The sequence below is a fragment of the Lygodium microphyllum genome, chromosome 23, assembly GCF_053477565.2.
Source record: "Lygodium microphyllum isolate KBCC chromosome 23, Lygodium_microphyllum_v1.1.10, whole genome shotgun sequence".
Lineage (NCBI taxonomy): Eukaryota > Viridiplantae > Streptophyta > Polypodiopsida > Schizaeales > Lygodiaceae > Lygodium > Lygodium microphyllum.
In genome coordinates, this window is record NC_141157.1 from 38,068,857 (window position 1) to 38,091,104 (window position 22,248).

The window sequence follows — 22,248 nt, forward strand, 5'->3', positions numbered from 1 at the left end:
CATTTTAAATAAGCTCAAGGATGCAAGTTTGGATTTTGATGATAAGTTGAGGGCGATCTTTTTGATCATGACATTGCCCGACTCTTGGGAGACTTTGGTTGTTTCTCTCAGCAATAACCCCAATCTCACATATGATGGTGTGAGGGGTTCGATCTTGAATGAAGAAATTAGACGTAAGTCTAGTGGAGAAGGCAGCAACTCAGCTTATAATGTTAGAGGCAGGGCTGAAAAGAAAAATGCAAATGTTGGACAGAGAAGCAGGAGCAAGAGCAAAGGAAAAGAAAAGAGTGATGTTACATGCTATCAGTGTGGTCAGAAGGGCCACAAGAAGCCTGATTGCAGGTATTACAAGAAGGAACAAAAGAGAGAAAAATGCAAGAGATAAAAAGAAGAAAGAGGAAAAGACAGATGCATCTGAGGCAGGTAAAGGCAAGGAAAAGGCCAATGTGGCCTCTAGTGTTGTCATAGAGGAGCTCTCAGATGCAGAGGCTGATGTATTATGTGCAGCGGATTATGATGCCCTTGTACGTCACATGCAGGATATGCAGATCACCAAGGCTGATGTGATTGATGCACTTTTGTCAGTTGATGATTGTGTCACTCAGACTTGGATTGTAGACTCTGGTGCCTCTTTCCATGTGACTCCATGCTTGGAGTGTTTTGCTACTTTTGATGCAGGCTGTTATGGCAAGGTTTACCTTGGAAATAATCATGCTTGCAGCATTGATGGGATTGGCACCATACACTTGTCTTTGGATAATGGGCAAGAACTTGTGTTGAAAGATGTCAGGTATGTGCCTGGCATCAAGAAGAGTTTACTATCTGTTGGACAGCTTGACTTGCATGGTTACACCACACTGTTTGGTGGTGGTTTATGGAAATTAAAAAGAGGTTCCATGCTGATTGCTAAAGGAACCAAGAATGGCACTTTGTATTGTCTGCACTGTAAAGCTTTGAATGGCAAGTTTCTTGCAGTTGCTGAAATTGGCTGTCATTTGGAGTTATGGCATAAGAGATTAGGCCATATGAGCCAGAAAGGACTTGATGTTCTTACCTCTTTGAAGAGGGTTGATGGAAAAGGCTCTAAACTTGATTTTTGTAATGACTGTCAGTTTGGAAAGCAAATGAAAAATTCATTTTACTCTGGTGTCTCCCGTAAGTCAAATGTATTGGACTTAGTGCATTCTGATGTATGTAGCATGCCTTTGAAATCGTTGGGTGGTGCTGCATACTTTGCCTCTTTTATTGATGATTGTTCCAAGAAGATTTGGGTTTATTTGTTGAAAAAGAAAAGTGAAGTGTTTGCTGTTTTTAAAACTTTTCATGCATTCGTGACCACTCAGACAGGTAGAAAGTTGAAATGCTTGAGAACTGATAATGGGGGTGAGTTCATGTCTAATGAATTTAAGTCCTTTTGTGACTTGCATGGGATCAAGAGGGAGCTTACAGCCCCTTAAAGCCCTTCTTCAAATGGAGTGGCTAAAAGATACAATAGGACTCTATGTGAGAGAGTGCGGTGCATGCTGTCCACTGCTAATCTCCCTCATGAATTTTGGGGAGAGGCACTTAAAACCGCGGTTCACATTTGCAACCGCTCTCCAAACAGGTCCCTAAATAATGGCATTCCTGAGGAGGTTTGGTCTGGCAAACCGGCCTCATATGACCATTTACGAATATTTGGCTGTGATGCTTTTGTGCATGTTAGAAATGAGCTAAGGAATAAACTTGACCCGAAATCCACCAAAGGCATTTTCATGGGCTATGGTGATGAGGGTGAATTTGGCTATAGAGTGTGGCTACCTCAGTCCAAGAAAATTGTTCGCAGCCCTAATGTTGTGTTTAATGAGGCAAAGTTGCTGAAAAGTACTTTAGCCTCTGATAAAGACATGAAAAAGGTCAAATTTCAGAATTCGCAGCCACCTATTACTTCAAATGATGAGCCTCATGGTGCTGTACCACAGGCTGAAACTGATGATCAGCTAGTTATCTTTGAGCCAGATGATGATGGACAGCAAATAGAAGCACAGGGAGGTCATGGACAGCAAATAAATGCAGGTGCTGGAAATGAAAATGAAGGTGCTGTACAGCATGAACAGCATGCTGAAAATGGCTTACAGCAGCCAATAAATGCCGAAAATAACATGCCTCCAGATGTAGATCCGATTCCTGAGAATGTGGATCATTGGGTACGCAGGTCTACACGCCTAAGAAGGCAGCCACATAGGTATGACCCCTCTTTGCATTATGTGATGCTTACTCATGAGGGTGAGCCTCTGACATATAAAGAGGCTAAGTCATGCAAATTCAGTAATAAGTGGGAGCTAGCTATGCAGGAAGAGATTAAATCTCTGTATGCCAATGATACTTGGGATCTTGTGTCGTTGCCCAAAGGAAGAAAGCCTCTTCCAAACAAATGGGTTTACAAAGTAAAGACAGTTGATGGGAAACCCAAGTACAAGGCAAGATTGGTTGCCAAAGGGTATGCACAGAAGGAAGGGATTGACTTCCAGGAGGTCTTCTCACCTGTCGTGAAGATGACCACACTACGTGTGCTTTTTGCTCTCACTGCTGTATTGGATTTAGAGCTGTACCAAATGGATGTGAAAACAACTTTTCTACATGGTGACATTGATGAGGAGATCTACATGAAACAACCCGAGGGTTTTGTAGTTCCTGGAAAAGAGCAGTTGGTGTGTAAACTAAAACGCAGCTTATATGGGCTGAAACAAGCACCACGGCAGTGGTACAAAAAGTTTGACACTTTTATGCTCTCACATGGGTTTACACGCAGCCATGCAGATCATTGTTTGTATATGAAAAAGGCTACAGATGGCAGCCCTATCATACTTGTTTTGTATGTGGATGATATATTGTTAGCTGGGAAGAGAAAGACTAGCTTGGATGCTCTCAAAGATCAGCTGAAATCAGCTTTTTCCATGAAAGATTTGGGAAATGCAGAGCATATATTGGGCATGAGGATTCGTAGGGATAGAACACAGAAACTGCTGTTCTTATCTCAAGAAAAGTACATTGAAAAGGTACTGGACAGATTTAACATGGCTGAAGCTAAGCCTCTCGGAGTACCCTTACCTCCATACCTTAAGCTTAGTAAAGCCAACACCCAAAAGATGACATGGAAGCCAATGCTATGAAGGGAGTCCCTTATGCATCAGCTTGTGGCTCTCTTATGTATGCTATGGTGGCTACTCGTCCAGACATTGCTCATGCAGTGGGAGTTGTCAGCAGGTTTATGTCAAATCCTGGCAAACCACATTGGGAGGCTGTCAAGAGTATTCTTAGATACCTGAAGGGTACACAAAGAAAGTGTATTTGCTATGGGCAGGGTGCACTTAATTTGCAGGGTTATTATGATGCAAACATGGCAGGTGACTTAGACACTCGCAGGTCCACTAGCAGGTATGTCTTTACAGTTGCTGGAGGGGCCGTCTCTTGGTGCTCCAGGTTGCAGAACATCGTAGCACTGAGTACTACTGAAGCTGAATACATATCAGCTACTGAAGCTTCTAAGGAAGCTATATGGTTGAGCAGACTCGCAGAGGATCTCGGCATGTCTATGAGTACTCCAGTGTTGGGATGTGATAGCCAGAGTGCTGTGTATCTAGCTAAAAATGCCATGTATCATTCACGCACAAAGCATATTGATGTGCGATATCACTTTATCAGATAGATTCTGGAGGATGGTCTAATCACATTGACCAAGATCAAAACACAAGACAACCCTGCAGATGTTCTCACTAAAAGTCTAGGCAAGGCTCAGCATGAGCATTGCATACGACTAGTGGGAGTTGGTTAAAGGTTCACTCCGGACCTTTAAGTGGGAGGTTGTTGGGATGTAAAGGTCCTTTATTCACCTCCGTGTATTTTATACATGTATTGTTATGTTGTACATGTGAATGCACCCTTACGGGCCCTAAGTATAAATACATTTTATTCTTTGTGTACCAACACATTGTTGGTACACCCAAATCTGTTCGTCACTCTTACTCTTGAGACACGTGGTATTGCAATTGTGAGGGCCTACCTCAACATAAAAGGTACCAATGTTATTGATGCAACAAAGACTATGAAAGATAACACAACACCTATAATTCAAGGATCCAACCAAGCGGTGACTTCAAAGTCTCATCATACACAAGTCACCTCCTCTTGTCCCAAAATCCCTCCATGGAAAAGGGCAATGAGAAAGTCAAAGAACCAACTATTTTCATGGTAGCTGAATCTCCAAAGTTGCTTTTAGCAAAGGAAAATGATGCTAAAAGAGACGTCAAGCTTCAAGAAAAGAGCATCAAGTTTGACGTTTTCTATGATAAAGGGATTCTCAAAAAGTTGTGTCTTTTACTAGACAATTTGATGGTACTTTTAGATGTAAAGATCATACAGAAAAATCAAAGATTAGAATGGTTAAAATTCACTTAAAGGATACCTCTTTAAATTGGTGGCTCAACATGGTTAAGATTGCTAATCAACCTATTCTCATTCATTTTGACAGACGAGCTACATATCATTACATCCATCCTCGGATTGTCAAAGCTCTACATCTACCATAGGAGAGATTAGGAACACTAGAAATGTCAAGTACTTCTTTTCAAGGAATGAAATCTCAAGTTACTTCAATCTTTGGGAAGCTACGAATTGAGATAGAAGACTATGTAGATAATGAGAGTTTTTATCATGGAAGATCTTGGCCATTATGTTGTTCTATTAGGAATACCTTGGTATAGAAGAGTAGACCCAGACTTGATTGGAATCAAAATAGATTTAGATTTTCTTTCAAGGGTAAAAATTTATCTCTACTATAGCCAAGCCATGTACCAATTGCTAAACTCATATGTGCTAGTAACCAAAGAAAGAGTGAAATCTTTCTTGGTCTAAAGCTGTCCTCCAATCTCCTCCAAAAGTCTGCAAGGAAAGAATGTGATGTATCCTAGATAATCCAATAGTCAACTACAGCTAGCACCACCCTAAACCTGTTCGTCTGTATACTCCCCAACCTAGTGGCATAGCCAGAGAAGGGTACATCCTAAGCCATCTCTGCAAATCAATCTCTCCATACTCACTCCCCAAGATTCCACTGAAGCCTCTGTAGCGGTCTCCTCCTATATGCCCAATATCTCCATCTATCTTCCATACAAGTCTAAGGTTCGGGGTCTAAGTACCAAGTCCTATCACAATGAGCCACAACTCTAATCCTTTGTCAAGAGCATCTTATAGGCTCTAACTAATCTTAGATCCTCTCCTCTAAGTTTGCTATCCATTTCTATTGATACAATAAATACACTCTCCACACTCGCAACTACCACTGCAAGAAAGATCTCTCCTCTGATAAACAACCCTATCCATGTCTGATCAGCCACAGTGTCATTCCTCCATTCAAGGAGTATCACCTCCCTAATACTTTCCATTATGACTATGGCCTCCCTAATACCTCAAAGCCTATCTCTGATGCTTTTGAAGCTCTAAAATTCTATATCAACCAAGGATCTGTTTTGATTATACCTAATTTATAAAAACCTTCCTTGGTGGAATGTGATACTTCAAGGGACTACATTAGTATAGTCTTAAACCAAGAAGAGCATGCAATTGCTCATGCAAGCAGAAGGTTACAAAATGTAGAAAAGAATGCTACTACCTATGAAAAGAAGTTAATGGCCATCATTCAATCTTTAAAAGATTGGAGATACTATCCTTTAGGCATACAATTTCTCATCAAGATGAACCATGACAATCTGAGACATTTTCTCAAGTAACCAAAGATTTCTAAGAAGCATATTCATTAGGCCAATTATTTAGCTCAATTTATTACTCGGAAGCAAAACAAGACAGCTGATGCCTTTTCAAAAAGACCTCAAATTCATGCAGTGTCCATGATTCATCATATAGATTTCACTAGTATAAGAGACATGTATGCTTCTAACAAACACTTTTACATCATTTGGGAGAGTTTATACCTTGGTAAAAAGGTAAACTCTTACGTTATCAAAGATTGATTTTTTTAAATGAACAATAAGTTGTGCATTACTAAAGATTTCAAGCCTAAAGTAATAAAAAAATATTATACTACTCCCTAAGTGACTCATCGTGGTATTTTGGCCACAACCAAGATGCTTGAAATGTATTTCTTTTGGCCAAGCCTTTGAAGAGACATTGAATAATTTGTTAAGGAATAAAGATAAATTTTGATTGCCAAAAGCCTTCAAGGCTTCTGCAACCATCATCAATTCTAAGCCAACCTTGGGAAAGCATTGCCATGGATTTTATCTTTAATTTGCTAACATCAACAAAACGGCAATGATGGCATATCGACTATAATTGACAGATTCAGCAACAAGCAGACTCATTTTATTCCAATCAAAAAAACTATCATGGGTTACCACAATCCATTGTGGGTGATAGAGATCTGTGAATCACTAGTCTCTTTTGGCAAGTTCTCTGAAAAAATTGGTTACAGAGCTTATTTTCTCTTTCTCTTATCATTTTTAAACTAATGGTCCACATGAGATGGACAATCTCATAATATTAGATATGTTGAAGTGCTATTGCCATGAAGCCAACCAACAATGGTAAAAAAGTATTTACCTTTGGTAGAGTATACCTATAATAACATAGTTGATACAAGTAAAGTACCTTTTGAGATCATCTATAATAAACCACACTTACTTCCTATTCTCAAACAAAGGAGGAGATATTTCATGCCGATAAGTTTGTATATAATATAGATATAACTTTTGCTCAAGTGAGACGAACTACACAAAGATCTCAAGAAAAACAAAAGAAAGTAGCAAATAAGCATAAAAGACACTTTATTTTACGAAAAGGAGATTGGGTGTGGCTAAAATTTGACAAAGCTCAACTAAGAATCTCTAACAAGCCTTCATCCCAAGCCATTAGGCTCGCAATTATGTGTCATTTCAAGTCAGTGAAAATATTAATGATGTTTGTTATAGATTACAACTCCCATGATATTGAAATTTTCACAATGCTTTTCACATTCACTTTTTGAAGCCTTGTGAAGGGCTTTTATCATTGGAACCTCTAATACAAGATCCATCTAACATGAAGAGATATTTCAACCAAAGTAACAAGTTTTTCATATGATCAAGAAACAAAAAAACAACATTCTAAAAACTTCTTTTTGAAATTTAAAAACTACTCTCATTTAGATTCTAAATGGTTGCCAAAATAGTATTTTAAAGACTATTCAGAAAAACTTACAACTTATGAAAAAGCTATAAAACCAAAAGTACTTCAAGCAACGTATTGAGGACAAGATGAATTTCAAGAGCGAGTGATGTAACCAACCTTTTGTATATCAATTGTTACCAAGATATATTGGCTCGATGATTTAAATTAATTTGATGATCATATATCTTAAAGGGCAATTTGTATCATTTGACTATTTAAAAATATAGTTAAATGTTCATCTATTTTTATTCAAGAGTGGCCAATGGCCAGAACACTATATCATCCATCAACGAGATGCCCAAGAGAAATTAAAAGTTTAGTCAAGCAGTCATATTGACTAGAAAGCCTAAATGACTAAGACTTTTTCACTCGAGTGGTTAAACTGACTAGAAACTCATATAATGAGTGATTTCAAAAAGTAAAACCAGATACTCATGATCAAAGAAATAAACCATGAACCAGTAAACCTACATAATTAAGCTCTCCTAGATCCAAATTTTAGGACTCCTAAAATTTAGGAGGCTGCTATTTTTAGAAGTTATTCAATTGGAAATTTCATTTGCATCAAAGGCTCCCAAATTTTGCAAGAAACAAATTCGTCTTCAACAGCTATCTCAAATTCTTGACCATTTAAGAGAATTTTTAGAGCATAATATTTAAAAGCTTCTTTCTCTAGAAAATTAACATGTGGCATCTAGAATAGAACATGTGTCATTTTGAAAGAGACAAGTATCCCTACACTTGTCATTTTGCTCAACATTTGTTATTTTCAACAAGCACTTGTCATTTGTAACCTCTATTTTCATTTTTTTTGCACCCAAGCCTCACTTTTATATATTAGAGATCTCTCTCTTTATTTCCAACAAACTCTAACACTGAAATTTTAGCCACATGTTTTATGCATGTTTATCTAGCACTCACAATTTAAACAAGTCAAAGCATAAGAGAAGAAAAATCAGCTTGCTGCCCAATTTATGCAAAAATTAGGGTTTCAAAACCGGAAAGTAGATCCTTCACCAAAGTATCCCAAATACCCAACATTTGAATGCATGCTTTACTATCCAAATTTCAATGGATTGGCATTACCAAGATGGCCTTACATCTGCTATGCTTGCCCCACTCGCACATTTGCTTATATTCATTTAACAACATTGTGTATATCTTGAAGCTGAACTACCTCTTCTTTTGGTAGCTCATGTTGACTTGAAGCTTTAGATGATGACCTCTTCTTCTTGCCTTTGTTGTTGTTCTTAGAAGCATTCAAGAATTGCACAAACTGAGGATCCTTTTGCTAATTGTGCAAAGATACCAGCTATTGTCTCCTCAACTGTGCCTTAAACTGATCATCATCCTCGTCTTCTTGCTGGTCATCAGCATTTAGAGACTTTGAAGAACCCACTTCTTAGTCAAATCCCACATTCTCAGCATACTGCCCATGCTATGTGCCCATTCCAAGATCACGCATTGCATTTCTTTCGATGATCCTTGATCCTTCAGACTGTGATGCATCACCATTGCTTGAACCCATTTCACTAGAGTATGATGATGACATGCTTGCTATGTTGCACTCAACTGATCACAAATTCAGCAAATTGCAATGATGTTGGCTTGCAATCAGGTGCCTTGGGCCCATCTACTTGAGGGAATTGATGTATCCCGTCTATGGAACCATACAAGTAGCATTCCTTTTGGTGCAAGGTAGTAGATGACCTGATTTAACTTAAATTACAGCAAGCAATGCATTCAGAAATCTGAAAATAGCACTTTATCCAATTAATCTTGGAGAAACGACACCTAACTAGCTCTAACAATTGGCACCCTTGCGATATTTCTTTAGATAATATTGCTTAAACTTGTAGTACCAAGAGATATGGGTTGATCCCTCTAGAAATACGAATGCGTTGGGCTGTTACAAACGACCAGCAGCATCAAGAATCAATTTTCCCTTTAGATTGACTACAAATTGGGCATAATTTGGTCCTTCAACACTTGCATGCAAGCCAAATCAAATGTAGATGGGCAGAGACTTCAGTTCAGCCATGAAGTCTTCTATCACAACTACTACACTAATCACCAAGTCTTCAATTAATGGGCACAATCTTCAAGGTGACTGAGAAACCCTAAATTTTGCTTGCAAATTAGGGTTTTGACAGCATTGGATTATTGTTCACATTTAAACTACTAAGGAATGCCAAAAATTTGAGAGAATTGACTTAAGAGAGAATCTTTTGAACAGAAGCTCTCATGGCAATTCTAATGGGACCGACAACTTTGAAAGGGGGGTAGGTAAAACCCTAGTGCAACTTTCCAACCCTTCTCTTTTGTCACGCCCTCTCACTGAGGTAAAGAAGGAAACCTGCTACCCATGTCTTGTCACATGTGCACAATCTGTTGTTGCCTCATAGGACTTCTGGCCTTTTCTCAACCTTTGGCACCCCCCAATCAGCTTGCATGGCCAAGTTCTCTCCTTAGCTACCAAGTTGAACACCTTCTAATATGAAACTCCAACCTCTAGACTTAATTTCCAGCAAGTAAATATTGGCTGGAAATTTGAAGTCCTCTTGTCTCTACCCTTAATTGTGGCTTGTGCCCATCCATGTTTAATATGCTAAGCCCTTTGAACTTGAAAGTTGTTCAAAATTTCACTTGGCCTTAGTCTAGCATTGCATGTTTAATTTTAACCTAGCCCAAATGACACCACAAGTCATTTCTAGGGCCCATTTAATGCTCTGGGCCAAAACTACCACCAACCACCCACAAGTACCCATCCAACATAACTTATCACAACTTTTGCCAATGTCCCAACGCATAACTTAGGTTTTGGATCTACCATTGTACCTTGACTAACTTGCACTTCACATGTGCACAACTTAATAATACCAAAGCTAAGCATTTAAAATACACCTCCCTGTGGCACCAACCCTAAAACGTCCCCTAGGATCCAACCTACACAAACACAACACAAGCCATATATACAATAGAAGGGACTAAACATCACACTCACCTCCCAACCATAGAGCCAAACGGGCTCACCCTCGAGCCTAAGAGCTAGCAACACTCCAAGTAATAACCATATCCCAAGGGTTGGCATCCCATACCACCGATCCACACCATCCCAGTGTATGAATGCATAGGCCAACGGGCCAAGAGTGGTGATCACATAGTGAGCATGCACAATAGGGCATTGAGTCCTATATATAAGACTTGGCTGCCCTAACCCCAAAGTAACCTCAATGCATTTGCATTAAGTCACTTCATAACCACCATGTGAACAATGCTACTAGCACCCATCCAGTGTAAAACCCTAGCGCAACTTTTACCCATGTCTTATCACACGTGCACAATCTATTGTTGCCTCATAGGATTGGCCTTTTCTCAACCTCCAGCAACCCCCAATCAGCTTCTATGGCAAAGTTCTCTCCTTAGCTACCAAGTTGAACACCTTCTAATATGAAACTCCAACCTCTAGACTTAATTTCCAGCAAGTAATTATTGGCTGGAAATTTGAAGTCGTGTTGTCTCTACCCTTAATTGTGGCTTGTGCCCATCCATGTTTAATGTGCTAAGCCCTTTGAACTTGAAAGTTGTTCAAAATTTCACTTGGCCTTAGTCTAGCATTGCATGTTTAATTTTAACCTAGCCCAAATGACACCACAAGTCATTTCTAGGGCCCATTTAATGCTCTGGGCCAAAACTACCACCAACCACCCACAAGTACCCATCCAACATAACTTATCACAACTTTTGCCAATGTCCCAACGCATAACTTAGGTTTTGGATCTACCATTGTGCCTTAACTAACTTGCACTTCACATGTGCACAACTTAATAATACCAAAGCTAAGCATTTAAAATACACCTCCCTGTGGCACCAACCCTAAAACGTCCCCTAGGATCCAACCTACACAAACACAACACAAGCCATATATACAATAGAAGGGACTAAACATCACACTCACCTCCCAACCATAGAGCCAAATGGGCTCACCCTCGAGCCTAAGAGCTAGCAACACTCCAAGTAATAACCATATCCCAAGGGTTGGCATCCCATACCACCGATCCACACCATCCCAGTGTATGAATGCATAGGCCAACGGGCCAAGAGTGGTGATCACATAGAGAGCATGCACAATAGGGCATTGAGTCCTATATATAAGACTTGGCTGCCCTAACCCCAAAGTAACCTCAATGCATTTGCATTAAGTCACTTTATAACCACCATGTGAACAATGCTACTAGCACCCATCCAATGTAAAACCCTAGCGCAACTTTTACCCATGTCTTATCACACGTGCACAATCTATTGTTGCCTCATAGGATTGGCCTTTTCTCAACCTCCAGCAACCCCCAATCAGCTTGTATGGCCAAGTTCTCTCCTTAGCTACCAAGTTGAACACCTTCTAATATGAAACTCCAACCTCTAGACTTAATTTCCAGCAAGTAATTATTGGCTGGAAATTTGAAGTCCTGTTGTCTCTACCCTTAATTGTGGCTTGTGCCCATCCATGTTTAATGTGCTAAGCCCTTTGAACTTGAAAGTTGTTCAAAATTTCGCTTGGCCTTAGTCTAGCATTGCATGTTTAATTTTAACCTAGCCCAAATGACACCACAAGTCATTTCTAGGGGCCATTTAATGCTCTAGGCCAAAACTGACACCAACCACCCACAAGTACCCATCCAACATAACTTACCATAACTTTTGTCAATGTCCCAACGCATAACTTAGGTTTTGGATCTGCCATATTGCCTTAACTTGCACTTCACATGCGCACAACTTAATAATGTCAAAGCTAAGCATTTAAAATACACCAACCCTGAAACATCCCCCAGGATCCAACCTCACAGAGACACAACATAAGCCATATACACAATAGAAGGGACTAGACATCACACTCACCTCCCAACCATAGAGCCAAACAGGCTCACCCTCGAGCCTGGGAGCTAGCAACAATCCGGGTAATGACCACATCCCAAGGGTTGGCATTCCATACCACCAATCCACACCATCCCAGTGTATAAATGCATCAGCCAACGGGCCGAGAGTCCAAGAGTGGTGATCACATAGTGAGCATGCACAATTGGGCATTGAGTCTTATAAATAAGACTCAGCTGCACTAACCCCGAAGTAACCTTAGTGCATTTGCACTAAGTCACTTCATAACCACCGTGACCAATGCTACTAGCACCCATCTAAATGTGTAGGGATGTAACAAACCCCCTCTACCCTTACCATCAGAATCCCGCCTCAAGCAATGCTCATTCTTGCATGGTCCGCAATAGGATCAATAAGCTCTAGGTCGGGAGATCAGAAGATCATGATGGTTTGGTGGCTGAGCACCTCGCCCATAGATGAGACACACAAGTGTCACTCTCGGCACAAATATTTAACCACATGGTATGTGAAGGTTGGGGACATCATGGAGCAGGGAAACTACAACATCATTATGGTTGGACATGTTTGTGCCAAGCTTTATGGTTCTATTTTGGAGCACAAGCTCAACTCAGCTAAGAGATAGGAAGTCAGAGCCATGGGACAGGCAAGTTTCTAGCAAGGCTTCTCTACCCTACATCACATCTTTACCCTTCGAAGCACCATCAAGGAGGGCAAGACACACAGAAGGAGGATGTACTATTGCTTAGTGGATTTCTGCAAAGTTTTGGACACCATACTGAGAAATAGGACTTCACTACTCTAACCCCAAAGTGCCCCTATTGCATTCACACTAAGTCAGTTCTTGACCATTATGACCAATGCTACTAGTACCGCACTAGCTTTAAGACTTGAGTGATCAAAAATACATCTCAAAGTAAATTTAGCAAGCATACATAAAATAAAAATAGATATCACACAAGCATATGATTGCACGCTCCATGATGACTTCACAAGAATAATATTCTTCATACCCTTGCTTAGCTTTTTACTTATCACATCATTGGTATAACTGATTCTTCAAGAACACATCAAGCCCAAGCTCACATACGAGCAGATTGATAGCATAGAGGCCATTAGTTATTCAATTAAATACTTAACCAAACATTAATACTATACTCACAATGTTAACTGACCCCAAACTGCAAAGGTAAAGCTCTTTTTCCACCTGCACTTACAAATGAAATGGCTCAATATTCTGCATCAGGAAAATTAAACAGCATCCAAAAGCCTGGACAAATCAGGTATTAAAGCACATAAAAAAGCACTTACAGAGTCAATTTTCCTTGAGTGAAGGCTCGTTTGCATCTGTAAATCGATACAATGGCCTCTTTTTGTTAACTAAGAGCACATGGTTGAATAAGATCAATTGAACACAATAAAAGAAACATATCCATTGTATTATACCAAAGTGATTCATAGAAAATCATACCTTGGACAATGTGACAAGCACTATATCCGTTTCTCCAGGATGGAAGCAACCTCCAGATTCCTATATATACACAATGCAATCATAATGCAGTTCAATTTCCATAGAGAGGAAGGCATCAAAATCAGATTTAAAGTTCTAACCAAGATAACAGTGAGACATTGACTTTCAAACAGAAAATCTCTTTAATCTATAAAAATAATTTCTCTATCCATCACATTTCAACCACTACTGACTTTCCAACAAAAAACCTCTTCAACTATCAGCGAAGAGTGTGCACTTAACTTTCTAAGTAGAGGTGGATAGCAAACTTAGGCGAGAGGATCTGGATCAATCAGAGTTCACAGGATACTCTCAACAGAGGATTAGAGTTGTGGCTGACTTTGACAAGACTTAGACCCAGGCCCTCAGACTTGTGTGATACTAGATAGATGGCTGAAGACATTGGGCATACAGGAGAAGGTCACTTCAGAAACTATAGTGGGACTAGGGGTGTTAGCAGTCATGTTTGTCATGCCTTGTCATCTCCTGCCTGTGAGCCTCAATCTGCGTCAGACGAGGACTTTAGGAGCTCTAACTTGTCTATCACTTGTTTTGACGGAGGAGGTAACTCATTCTAGAGCACTCAGTTTTTTGCATTTCAGTGCATTTTTTGCCCCAATCGGGATTTTATGTGCGTTTCCTAGGGCAGTTTCTGCATTCTTCAGCCTTGCCTCACATGCCGGACATTGTCCACTCTTTCTGGGATTTTTATGAGCATTTCTAGCATTTTTACCAGCATTAAATGCTAGTCTGACATTTTTTTTGCCTCAAATTTGGATTTTTTGGCTATTTATAGCCATTTCCCACTTGGTAGTCAATCAGATTATCTTCCCTCCTTCCTTGGCAGGTGCACACTCCAACTCCCTCATCTTCCTCCATCTTTGGTGCTGCCGTCATCATCAGCCTGATCTGGTGCCCTCACTGACGCTGTGGGCTGCGTGCAAGGACTGATCAGTCCTCCTTCTGTATTCAACATTTGTTCCTTGTTCAGTGCAGGTTTCTTTTCTTCTTCTCTTGTAGATTGTCCCTCTCTACTTCTATGTTCGAGTTCCTTCTTCTGTTGTGCGCTCTCACATGGTATCAGAGTGTGGTATCATTGCCTAAGAGCGACATAGAGCTGACTTCTCGCAGAGACCACCCAAGCTGCCCAAAATGCAGCCAAAATCACATGTGTTTTTTGCATCCACACCCTTCCTGTGCAAAGGCCACTCTCTTTGAGACAAAGCAGCTTTATCCACAGCTTGGTGACCTCATTCTAAGGCTTGGCGGCAACATCAAGGTGGCAGTTGTCACCATCTAGGGCTCTATTGGCATCTACATCAAGGCGATTGTCCCGTTTCCTTGCGTTTGCTCCTCAGCTCAAGTAGTCATCTTTTGCGGACCAGTCGACAACATCACAGTCATTTCCCTCTACAAACGCAAGGTTCCTACATCAGGCGACAATATCCGACGGAACATCTACACCAATTGTAGCTAATGTCCTCCTATTCCATCACTGTTGTCACATCAACCGCAGATTTTTGTGGGTGTTTTGCAAATATATACGAAGATGTCTTATCACCAGTTCTTTGCTAACTCAAAGGATGAGGTCTCTATTTCTTCCTCTGAGAGACGGAGAGACTTTCGTGCTAGTTCACGCAACGACCGGAGGTCACCTAGCCCATTTGTACGAGATCCCTCTATTCCCCGTTCTCTCCATGTTTCATGGAAGGCTTGTTCTACTGGCCTTCATATACCTTCCATGGCACCCTCTATACATGTGCCCATACTCCCTTCTTTGCCCAAGGAAGACCGGCTTGATGGTTCCAACTACTCACTTCGATTGTGTAAGGTGGAGTGTATCCTTGATACCTTTGATCTTTGGGAGTTTGTTACCCACCCTATTTCCCATCCAGTGGAGAATCCCACCATTCGATCATCAATGGATCATGCGGCCTTATGGGATTGGCTCAACTCGAGAGCTCGATCTTTCCTCTTTATGAGCTTATAGGATTCTATCCTAGTGCATGTGCGTAGGTTGCCGAAAGCAGCAGAAGTGTGGACAAAGCTTGCTTCTTTGTACCATCAAAAGACACTTGCCCATCGGATTACTCTTGAGAAGAAATTACAGATGCTCGCTGTTGATGATTCTTCTTCCATGAAGGATCATATCAACAGGTTGAAGGACATGAGGGATGAGCTTGCATCCCTTGGCAGGATGATAAGACACTTGCCCATCGGATTACTCTTGAGAAGAAATTACAGATGCTCGTTGTTGATGATTCTTCTTCCATAAAGGATCATATCAACAGGTTGAAGGACATGAGGGATGAGCTTGCATCCCTTGGCAGGATGATCTCTTTCGAGGATATGGCTATGATTCTTTTGACTCAACTGGTGTCTCCCTGGTTTGATTTCTTCTACACCAGCCTTCTTACATCAAGGACCCGTGAGAAGCTTCTTTGGGAGAAGCTTGCCCCGCTTGTTTTGGAGCATGATGAGCGCTAGCCAAAGAGGTAGCCAGTGGATCCACCTCCACCAAAGCTTTTGTTGCAGGTTCAGGAGGGGGGGCCACAGAAGAAAGGGAAGTCACAAGCTAAAAGACGAGAGTTCTTCAGGTTCTAACTCTAACTCGGAGAAGCCTAAATGCCCATACTATGGGAAGGGGACACATCCAGAGGAGAAATGTTGGAAGAAGTACCCTCACCTTCATCCGGGAGCAAAGGATGGAGCTAAATCATCCGATCCTTCTACCTCTACTCCGGCGGTCACCCATGAGTCTGTCAAAAGCGGTGCAACAATGGAAGCATAAACATGTGCTGAAACAAACTACTAAACACAAGACAAAAGAAAAGAAAGAGATAACACAATACAGATGAGAACTCTGATGTATGCTCAGGAAATGGAATCCATATACCAAGACATGAGACAGTACAAATACAATGTGAGTCACCGGCTATGGAGGCACTGGCACCTGCTTCCTCTCCCTAGAAACTATCAAGTGATGAATGAATGTGGAAGAGAGAGGCTGACAATAAATAGGCCAAAATAAATGCCTAAAATATGACAGGTCGGCCAGCATTAAATGTTGGCCGACTGGCTGCAAATAATACCAATCCACAATAAACAATGGCAAATAAAATGCCTAAATGATCTCTGATGCCAGCCTATTGAACCACAAGTCCAGACTCAACTATGAGCTGACTAATCTGCTAACAGAGTCAGTGTCCCTTCATATTGTTGACTTGGAGGAGCCTTCTTCAGTGGTTGCCTCATCTTTTGAGAGGCCTTGGCTGGTTGATAGTGGAGCTTCTAGTCATATGACTCCACAAGGTGATTTGTTGCAGGATCTATTTCTTTCTTGAGGGTTTAGTTACTATTGGTGACATTATTTTGGTGCCTATTTGTGGTATTGGCATTTTGCCTTTATTTCTCGACCGTGCATCGAGCTCCCTTTCACAAGCTCTTTATGTTCCGGACTTAGACTTTCCACTTCTCTCAGTTTATGGCCTCACATGGCTTGGTACCCGGGTTGTCTTCACCAAGCAGGCCGTTTGTATTGAGGATTCTTCTACAGGGGCTGTTATTGTGACAGGTTGGGAGGAGAGCGGACTTTATTGGCTCCATTCCCCTTCTCTTATGCAAGGTCCTCTGAGGCAGTGCTACACGCGTTCCTGCTTGTGCACCCTCTTTTCCATAGGTTCCTTCCCATCCCCCACCCTCCTCCAGTGGTTCCCTCATACCTCCCATCCCTTTCAAAGGGGGACAATCTCGGTGATGCGGCAATGGATTTCCTAGCCCTTGCTATTTTAGAGGGGGCTTCCCAAGATCATGAGGAGTTTCTTCATTGACAATCTTCATCGATGAACTTCATCGACATTGACATTCCCCTTGCCACCCCAGGATTCGTTTCTCCCTTGGCCTTCCGCCACATCCAAGATCTAAGAGGGGGTGTTAGCAGACATGTTTGTCATGCCTTGTCATCTCCTACTCGTGAGCCTCAGTCTGAGTCAGACGAGGAATTTAGGAGCTCTGACTTGTCTATTAATTTTTTTTTCGAAGGAGGTAGCTCATTCTAGAGCACTCAGTTTATTGCATTTCAAAGTATTTTCTCCTCCAGTTGGGATTTTATGTGCATTTCCCAAGGCAGTTTCTGCATTCTTCAGCCTACCTAACCTGCTACCGGACATTGTCCACCCTTTCTGGGATTTTTCTGAGCATTTCTGGCATTTTTACCAGCATTAAATACTAGTTAGACATATTTTTTACCTCAAATTTCATGTTGGCCAATTTTTGGGTTTTTTGCCTATTTATAGCCATTTCCCACTTGGCAGTCAATTAGATTATCATCTTCCCTCCTTTCTTGGCAGGTGCACACTCCGACTCCCTCATCTTCCTCCGTCTTCGGTGCTGCCGTCATCATCAGCCTAATCGGGTGCCCTCACTGACGCTATGGGTTACGTGCAGGGACTGATCAGTCCTCATGTATTCAGCATTTGTTCCTTGTTCAATGCAGGTTTCTTTTCTTCTTCTCTTGCAGATTGTCGCTCTCTTCTTTTGTGTTCAAATTCCTTTTTCCGTTGCCCACTCTCACAAGGGGGGATGAGTATGGACAAATCCATTTGCAAAGACACCTTGGGATGTGCCCTTCTTTGGATATACCACTAGCCTAGGGAGGAGGATACACATGAGCAGGATCAAAGTGGCCAGCTACAGCTCAGCATTGGGCTGCCTAGGGTATGTCACAGCCTTTCCTTGCAAACTTTTGGAGGAGATTGGAGGACAGTTTTAGACCAAACAAGATTTTACTCTTTCTTTGGTTACTAGCACAAGCGAGTTTAGTAGTTGTGGACCGTGGCTTGCTAGCTATGGTAGAGACCTTGTTTCTTGCACTAGATGTGGGGAGCATTAGAGGACATAGAGACACTGCATATGGGATTGCCCAAGGGCTCAATAGGTTTGGAGGAGAGCCCTTAGGATGGTATTTCATAGCACTGTAGCCTCTATGCTTGTCACGCGAGGGATAGTGGCTTGGGTAACAAACAGAGGTCTAGTTTGTGGATATGAGAATGTGTAGGGATCTCATGCCTATCTTGTCTTGAGGTAGCTTGTGAGCAAGATTGTCATGCCAGATTTCTCATAGACAATGTGGACCTAGGGGCATTGTCACAAATGGGAGCTCATAGCTAGATTTCTCACAGGCAGTGTGAACCTAGGGGCATTGTCACAAATGGAAGCTCATAGTTAGCATCATTGCTTGGTACATATTGATAGCTAGATATGGCAATGCTATTGATTTTTGGGTATATCTACTACAGAGACTCTGTCCAAGATTTAGACAAAGATTGTGCATACTCTTCATGGGGGATGGGAGAGAATACAAGGCAGTTTCAAGACTGTAAGGAGGAGGAAGTGGCTTTTCTCAGGCGAAGGATTCTGGCACTTCCTATTCTAGACCCACATGGTTTGGCATTATACGCCCCCCAACTAGTTATTCGTTCAAGCCTTGTAATAGACCTCTCCTTGTTATCTATTTTTTTGATATGGAAGTCCCTAATAGGGCTACTTTGTATTTGGAATTTATATGTCCAATGACTCAAATGAGGAGTTTATTCATACGCCCTCTAATAGACATCGTGATCATCACAAAGATTGGAGATTAGAGTCCAATTCTGAACAAGGACCGTCACCTGATAGGTCTCAAAGATTGGAGCAGCCTTGACCTATTAGAAGTGGGATGGCAACTCCAAGCTCGAAACAAAGTAGGCAGTAGAGAGAATGATAGTGAGAGTGAGAGTGAAGACAATTCGACACGCTATGCAATACCCAAGTGTATAAGTGAAAGTACAAAGTACAACCCTTGACCTTAGCGTTGCGTAAGTATCTTAAGGTGCATTTACATCCGAAAGTGTGTAAAGTACAATAAGTGACCGAACTATGTAACATAAAAACACAAATAGAGAATAATGTGACTAGGAGAAAAAAAACCTCTCTTACAGAGAGTAAAAAGTACCCCAATGTCCTACTGCTGATCACCGACACTCCTTTGTGAATATAGACGTAAGTCAAACCCAACAAAACCCCTAGAGTGAAAAGTGATCAACATACAAGGATCGTCCCACCAAAGGAGATCGAATTTAAAGCATTGCAAAATGCTTCAACTTTGTCACAATGAAGAGATTTCGTGAAGATGTCTACCACATTGTTGTTGGTAGTACAATAGACAAGGTCAGTATCCCCTACATGTAGCCTCTCTCTGACAAAGCGATAATGTATCTCTACGTGTTTCATGCGTGCATGAACTAGTGGGTTCCGTGCCACTGCAATGGCACTCTAACTGTTAGTAAGCAAAGAAGTAGGCTCCGTGATAGATACATCAAGATCAGCCAACAAACGTCTTAGCCGTACACATTCAACTGTAGTAGTGAAAGCTGCCTTGTATTCACCTTCACAAGATGATGTGGCAACAGTGGATTGTTTCTTGCTAAGCCAAGAAAAAAAAAGTTTCCACTTGTAGAGTGATGTGAATCAAAATCACCAGCCCAATTTGTATCACTATAAGCATGTAATTACAATGGTCTTGCCTTGGCATAAAGCAATACAAGAGTCCTCGTACCCTGCAAGCAACGAAAAACATGCTTCACAACTTGCCAATGTGACATGCATGGGCTGTGCATATATCTACTCAGGGCTGAAACTGCAAACTGAATATATGGCCTTGTGTTGCATACTGCTAAAGCATATGTATGAATGTCAAACAAATCATTGTCATCATGCAAAGATAGCTTGAGTCCAGTCTCCATCAGTGTGCTAACTGGCTTGCAATCCTAGAAGCCAAATCTCTCAAGGAGTTTACCAATATATCTAGACTGTGACAATCCAATGCCTCTAATGAATAAACCGAATGCCCAAATAGTAATGCAAGGACCCCAAATTTGACATCTCGCAAGTTTGCTGCAAATTTTTCTTAAATGCTGAAATCCGATCAACATGTGTCCCTCTGAGTAGAATATCATCCACATAAAGACAAATGACTAGCAAGAATCCCCCCTCCTTGCATAGGTAAAGAGTAGACTCTGATGGGCTATTAATGAACCCTTGGGTGAGTACAAAGGCATCAATTTTTGCATATCAAGCTCGTAGAGCTTGCTTCAAACCATACAAAGCCTTTTTCAGCTTGCAGACCAAGTGTTCGGATCCTTCAACTGCAAAACCCATGGGTTGTTGTACATACACTTCTTCCTCAAGTTTCCCATATAAAAATGCAGTTTTAATATCAAGCTAGTGCACAATCCAACCATTGCTGGACAAGGTGGCGGTGCGGCTAGCGGCAGCTGCTGGGCTGTTGCTGCTAGGAGCAGCCCAGCAGCTGCTAGTTAGCAGGGTGACTGGCCTGCTGGCTGGCTTGGAGCTGAACCTCACAAAGCTGGATCCGACTGAGAGCTCCAAGAGGCTGAGTTGGACCATGCGAGCCTGTAGCTCTGATACCAATTGTTAGAAGTGGGATGGTAGCTCCAAGCTCGGAACGGAGTAGACAATAGAGAGAGTGAGAGTGAGAGTGAGAGTGAGAGTGAAAGTGAAGACATAGCTCGACACACAATGCACTTCCCAAGTGTGTAAGTGAAGGATAAAGTACAACCCTTAGACCTTAGGGTTGTGTAATTTCCTGAAGGTGCGTTCTCACCCGAAAGTGTGTAAAGTGCAGTAAGTGACCAAACTATCTAACATAAACACACAAATAGAGAATAATGTGACTCGGAGAAAAAACCTCTTACAGAGAGTAAAAAGTGCCCCAATGTCGTACTGCGGGTCACTAACACTCCTCTGTGAGAGTACACTGATAGAACCTGACGGAGCTGGACTAAGTAAGCTGAGAGTGAACACGTCGGATAACACACACAGAGAGTAGAGAGCAGTAGAGAGGAGAGTGAGCATGACACACTTGATGTTCGGTACAAAGATGAGTGTACCACTTTTTAGGTTTTGATGATATATATAAAGTACAAGAGTGTAAGGGTGCATTCACACCCGAACACTTTAGAAGGCATAGTAAGCCTTTATTCCCAACACCATGTCCCCCATAGGACCCATCCTTTTGGCCCTAGGATGCCTATACTGGCACCTTTTGTTTAGGTGGGTGCCGTTCTCTCTTCCCTACCAAAAGAAGATTAATTGAATGGATCCAACTACTCCCTTTGCTCTTGCAAACTAAAGTGTATCCTTGATACTTTTAGAACTTTTGTTACTAGACCATTCCTTATCTTGTGGAGGATCCCACAGTTGGTTCAACTATGGATCGTGCAATCATCTGTGACACGTCCCCCTAGGATGCAATTGGCACACGAGACACAAGGCAAACCAAACTCACCATGAAAGGAACTCGACATCAAACTCGCCTCCCAGCCATAGAACCAAACAAGGTCACCCCCAAGCTCCGAAGCTAGCAGCACTCCGAGTCACGACCACACCCCAACAGTTGGCATCCCATACCACCTGCCCCACGCCATCCCGATGTACGGATGCATCAACCACAATGGAACAAGAGTCCAAGAGTGGTGATCACACAATGATGTGCACAATAGGGCCATGAGTCCTATAAATAGGACTTAGCTATCCTAACCTCGAAGTATCCTTAGTGTATTCACACTAAGTCACCTCATAACCAC

At 41.6% G+C, this 22,248-nt stretch overlaps 1 protein-coding gene across 7 annotated transcripts in view; it reads right to left on the bottom strand.

Moving 5' to 3' along the window:
• LOC148016079 (golgin) overlaps positions 1-22,248 on the bottom strand; it is a 61,692-nt gene that overhangs the window by 30,990 nt on the left and 8,454 nt on the right. For 6 of the 7 annotated variants that reach the window (XR_015688031.1, XR_015688030.1, XR_015688032.1 and 3 more), the window contains exons 3-5: positions 13,565-13,624; positions 13,405-13,473; positions 13,256-13,300 (exon numbers count right to left, since the gene is read on the bottom strand). Coding sequence is in view for 4 of the 7 variants with exons in the window: in XM_087663693.1 (XP_087519819.1) it covers positions 13,256-13,300; positions 13,405-13,473; positions 13,565-13,624 (174 nt within the window). In the remaining 3 variants the exon portion in view is untranslated. The remainder of the gene's footprint in view (positions 1-13,255; positions 13,301-13,404; positions 13,474-13,564; positions 13,625-22,248) is intronic. The other variant, XM_087663692.1, reaches the window with a different exon arrangement.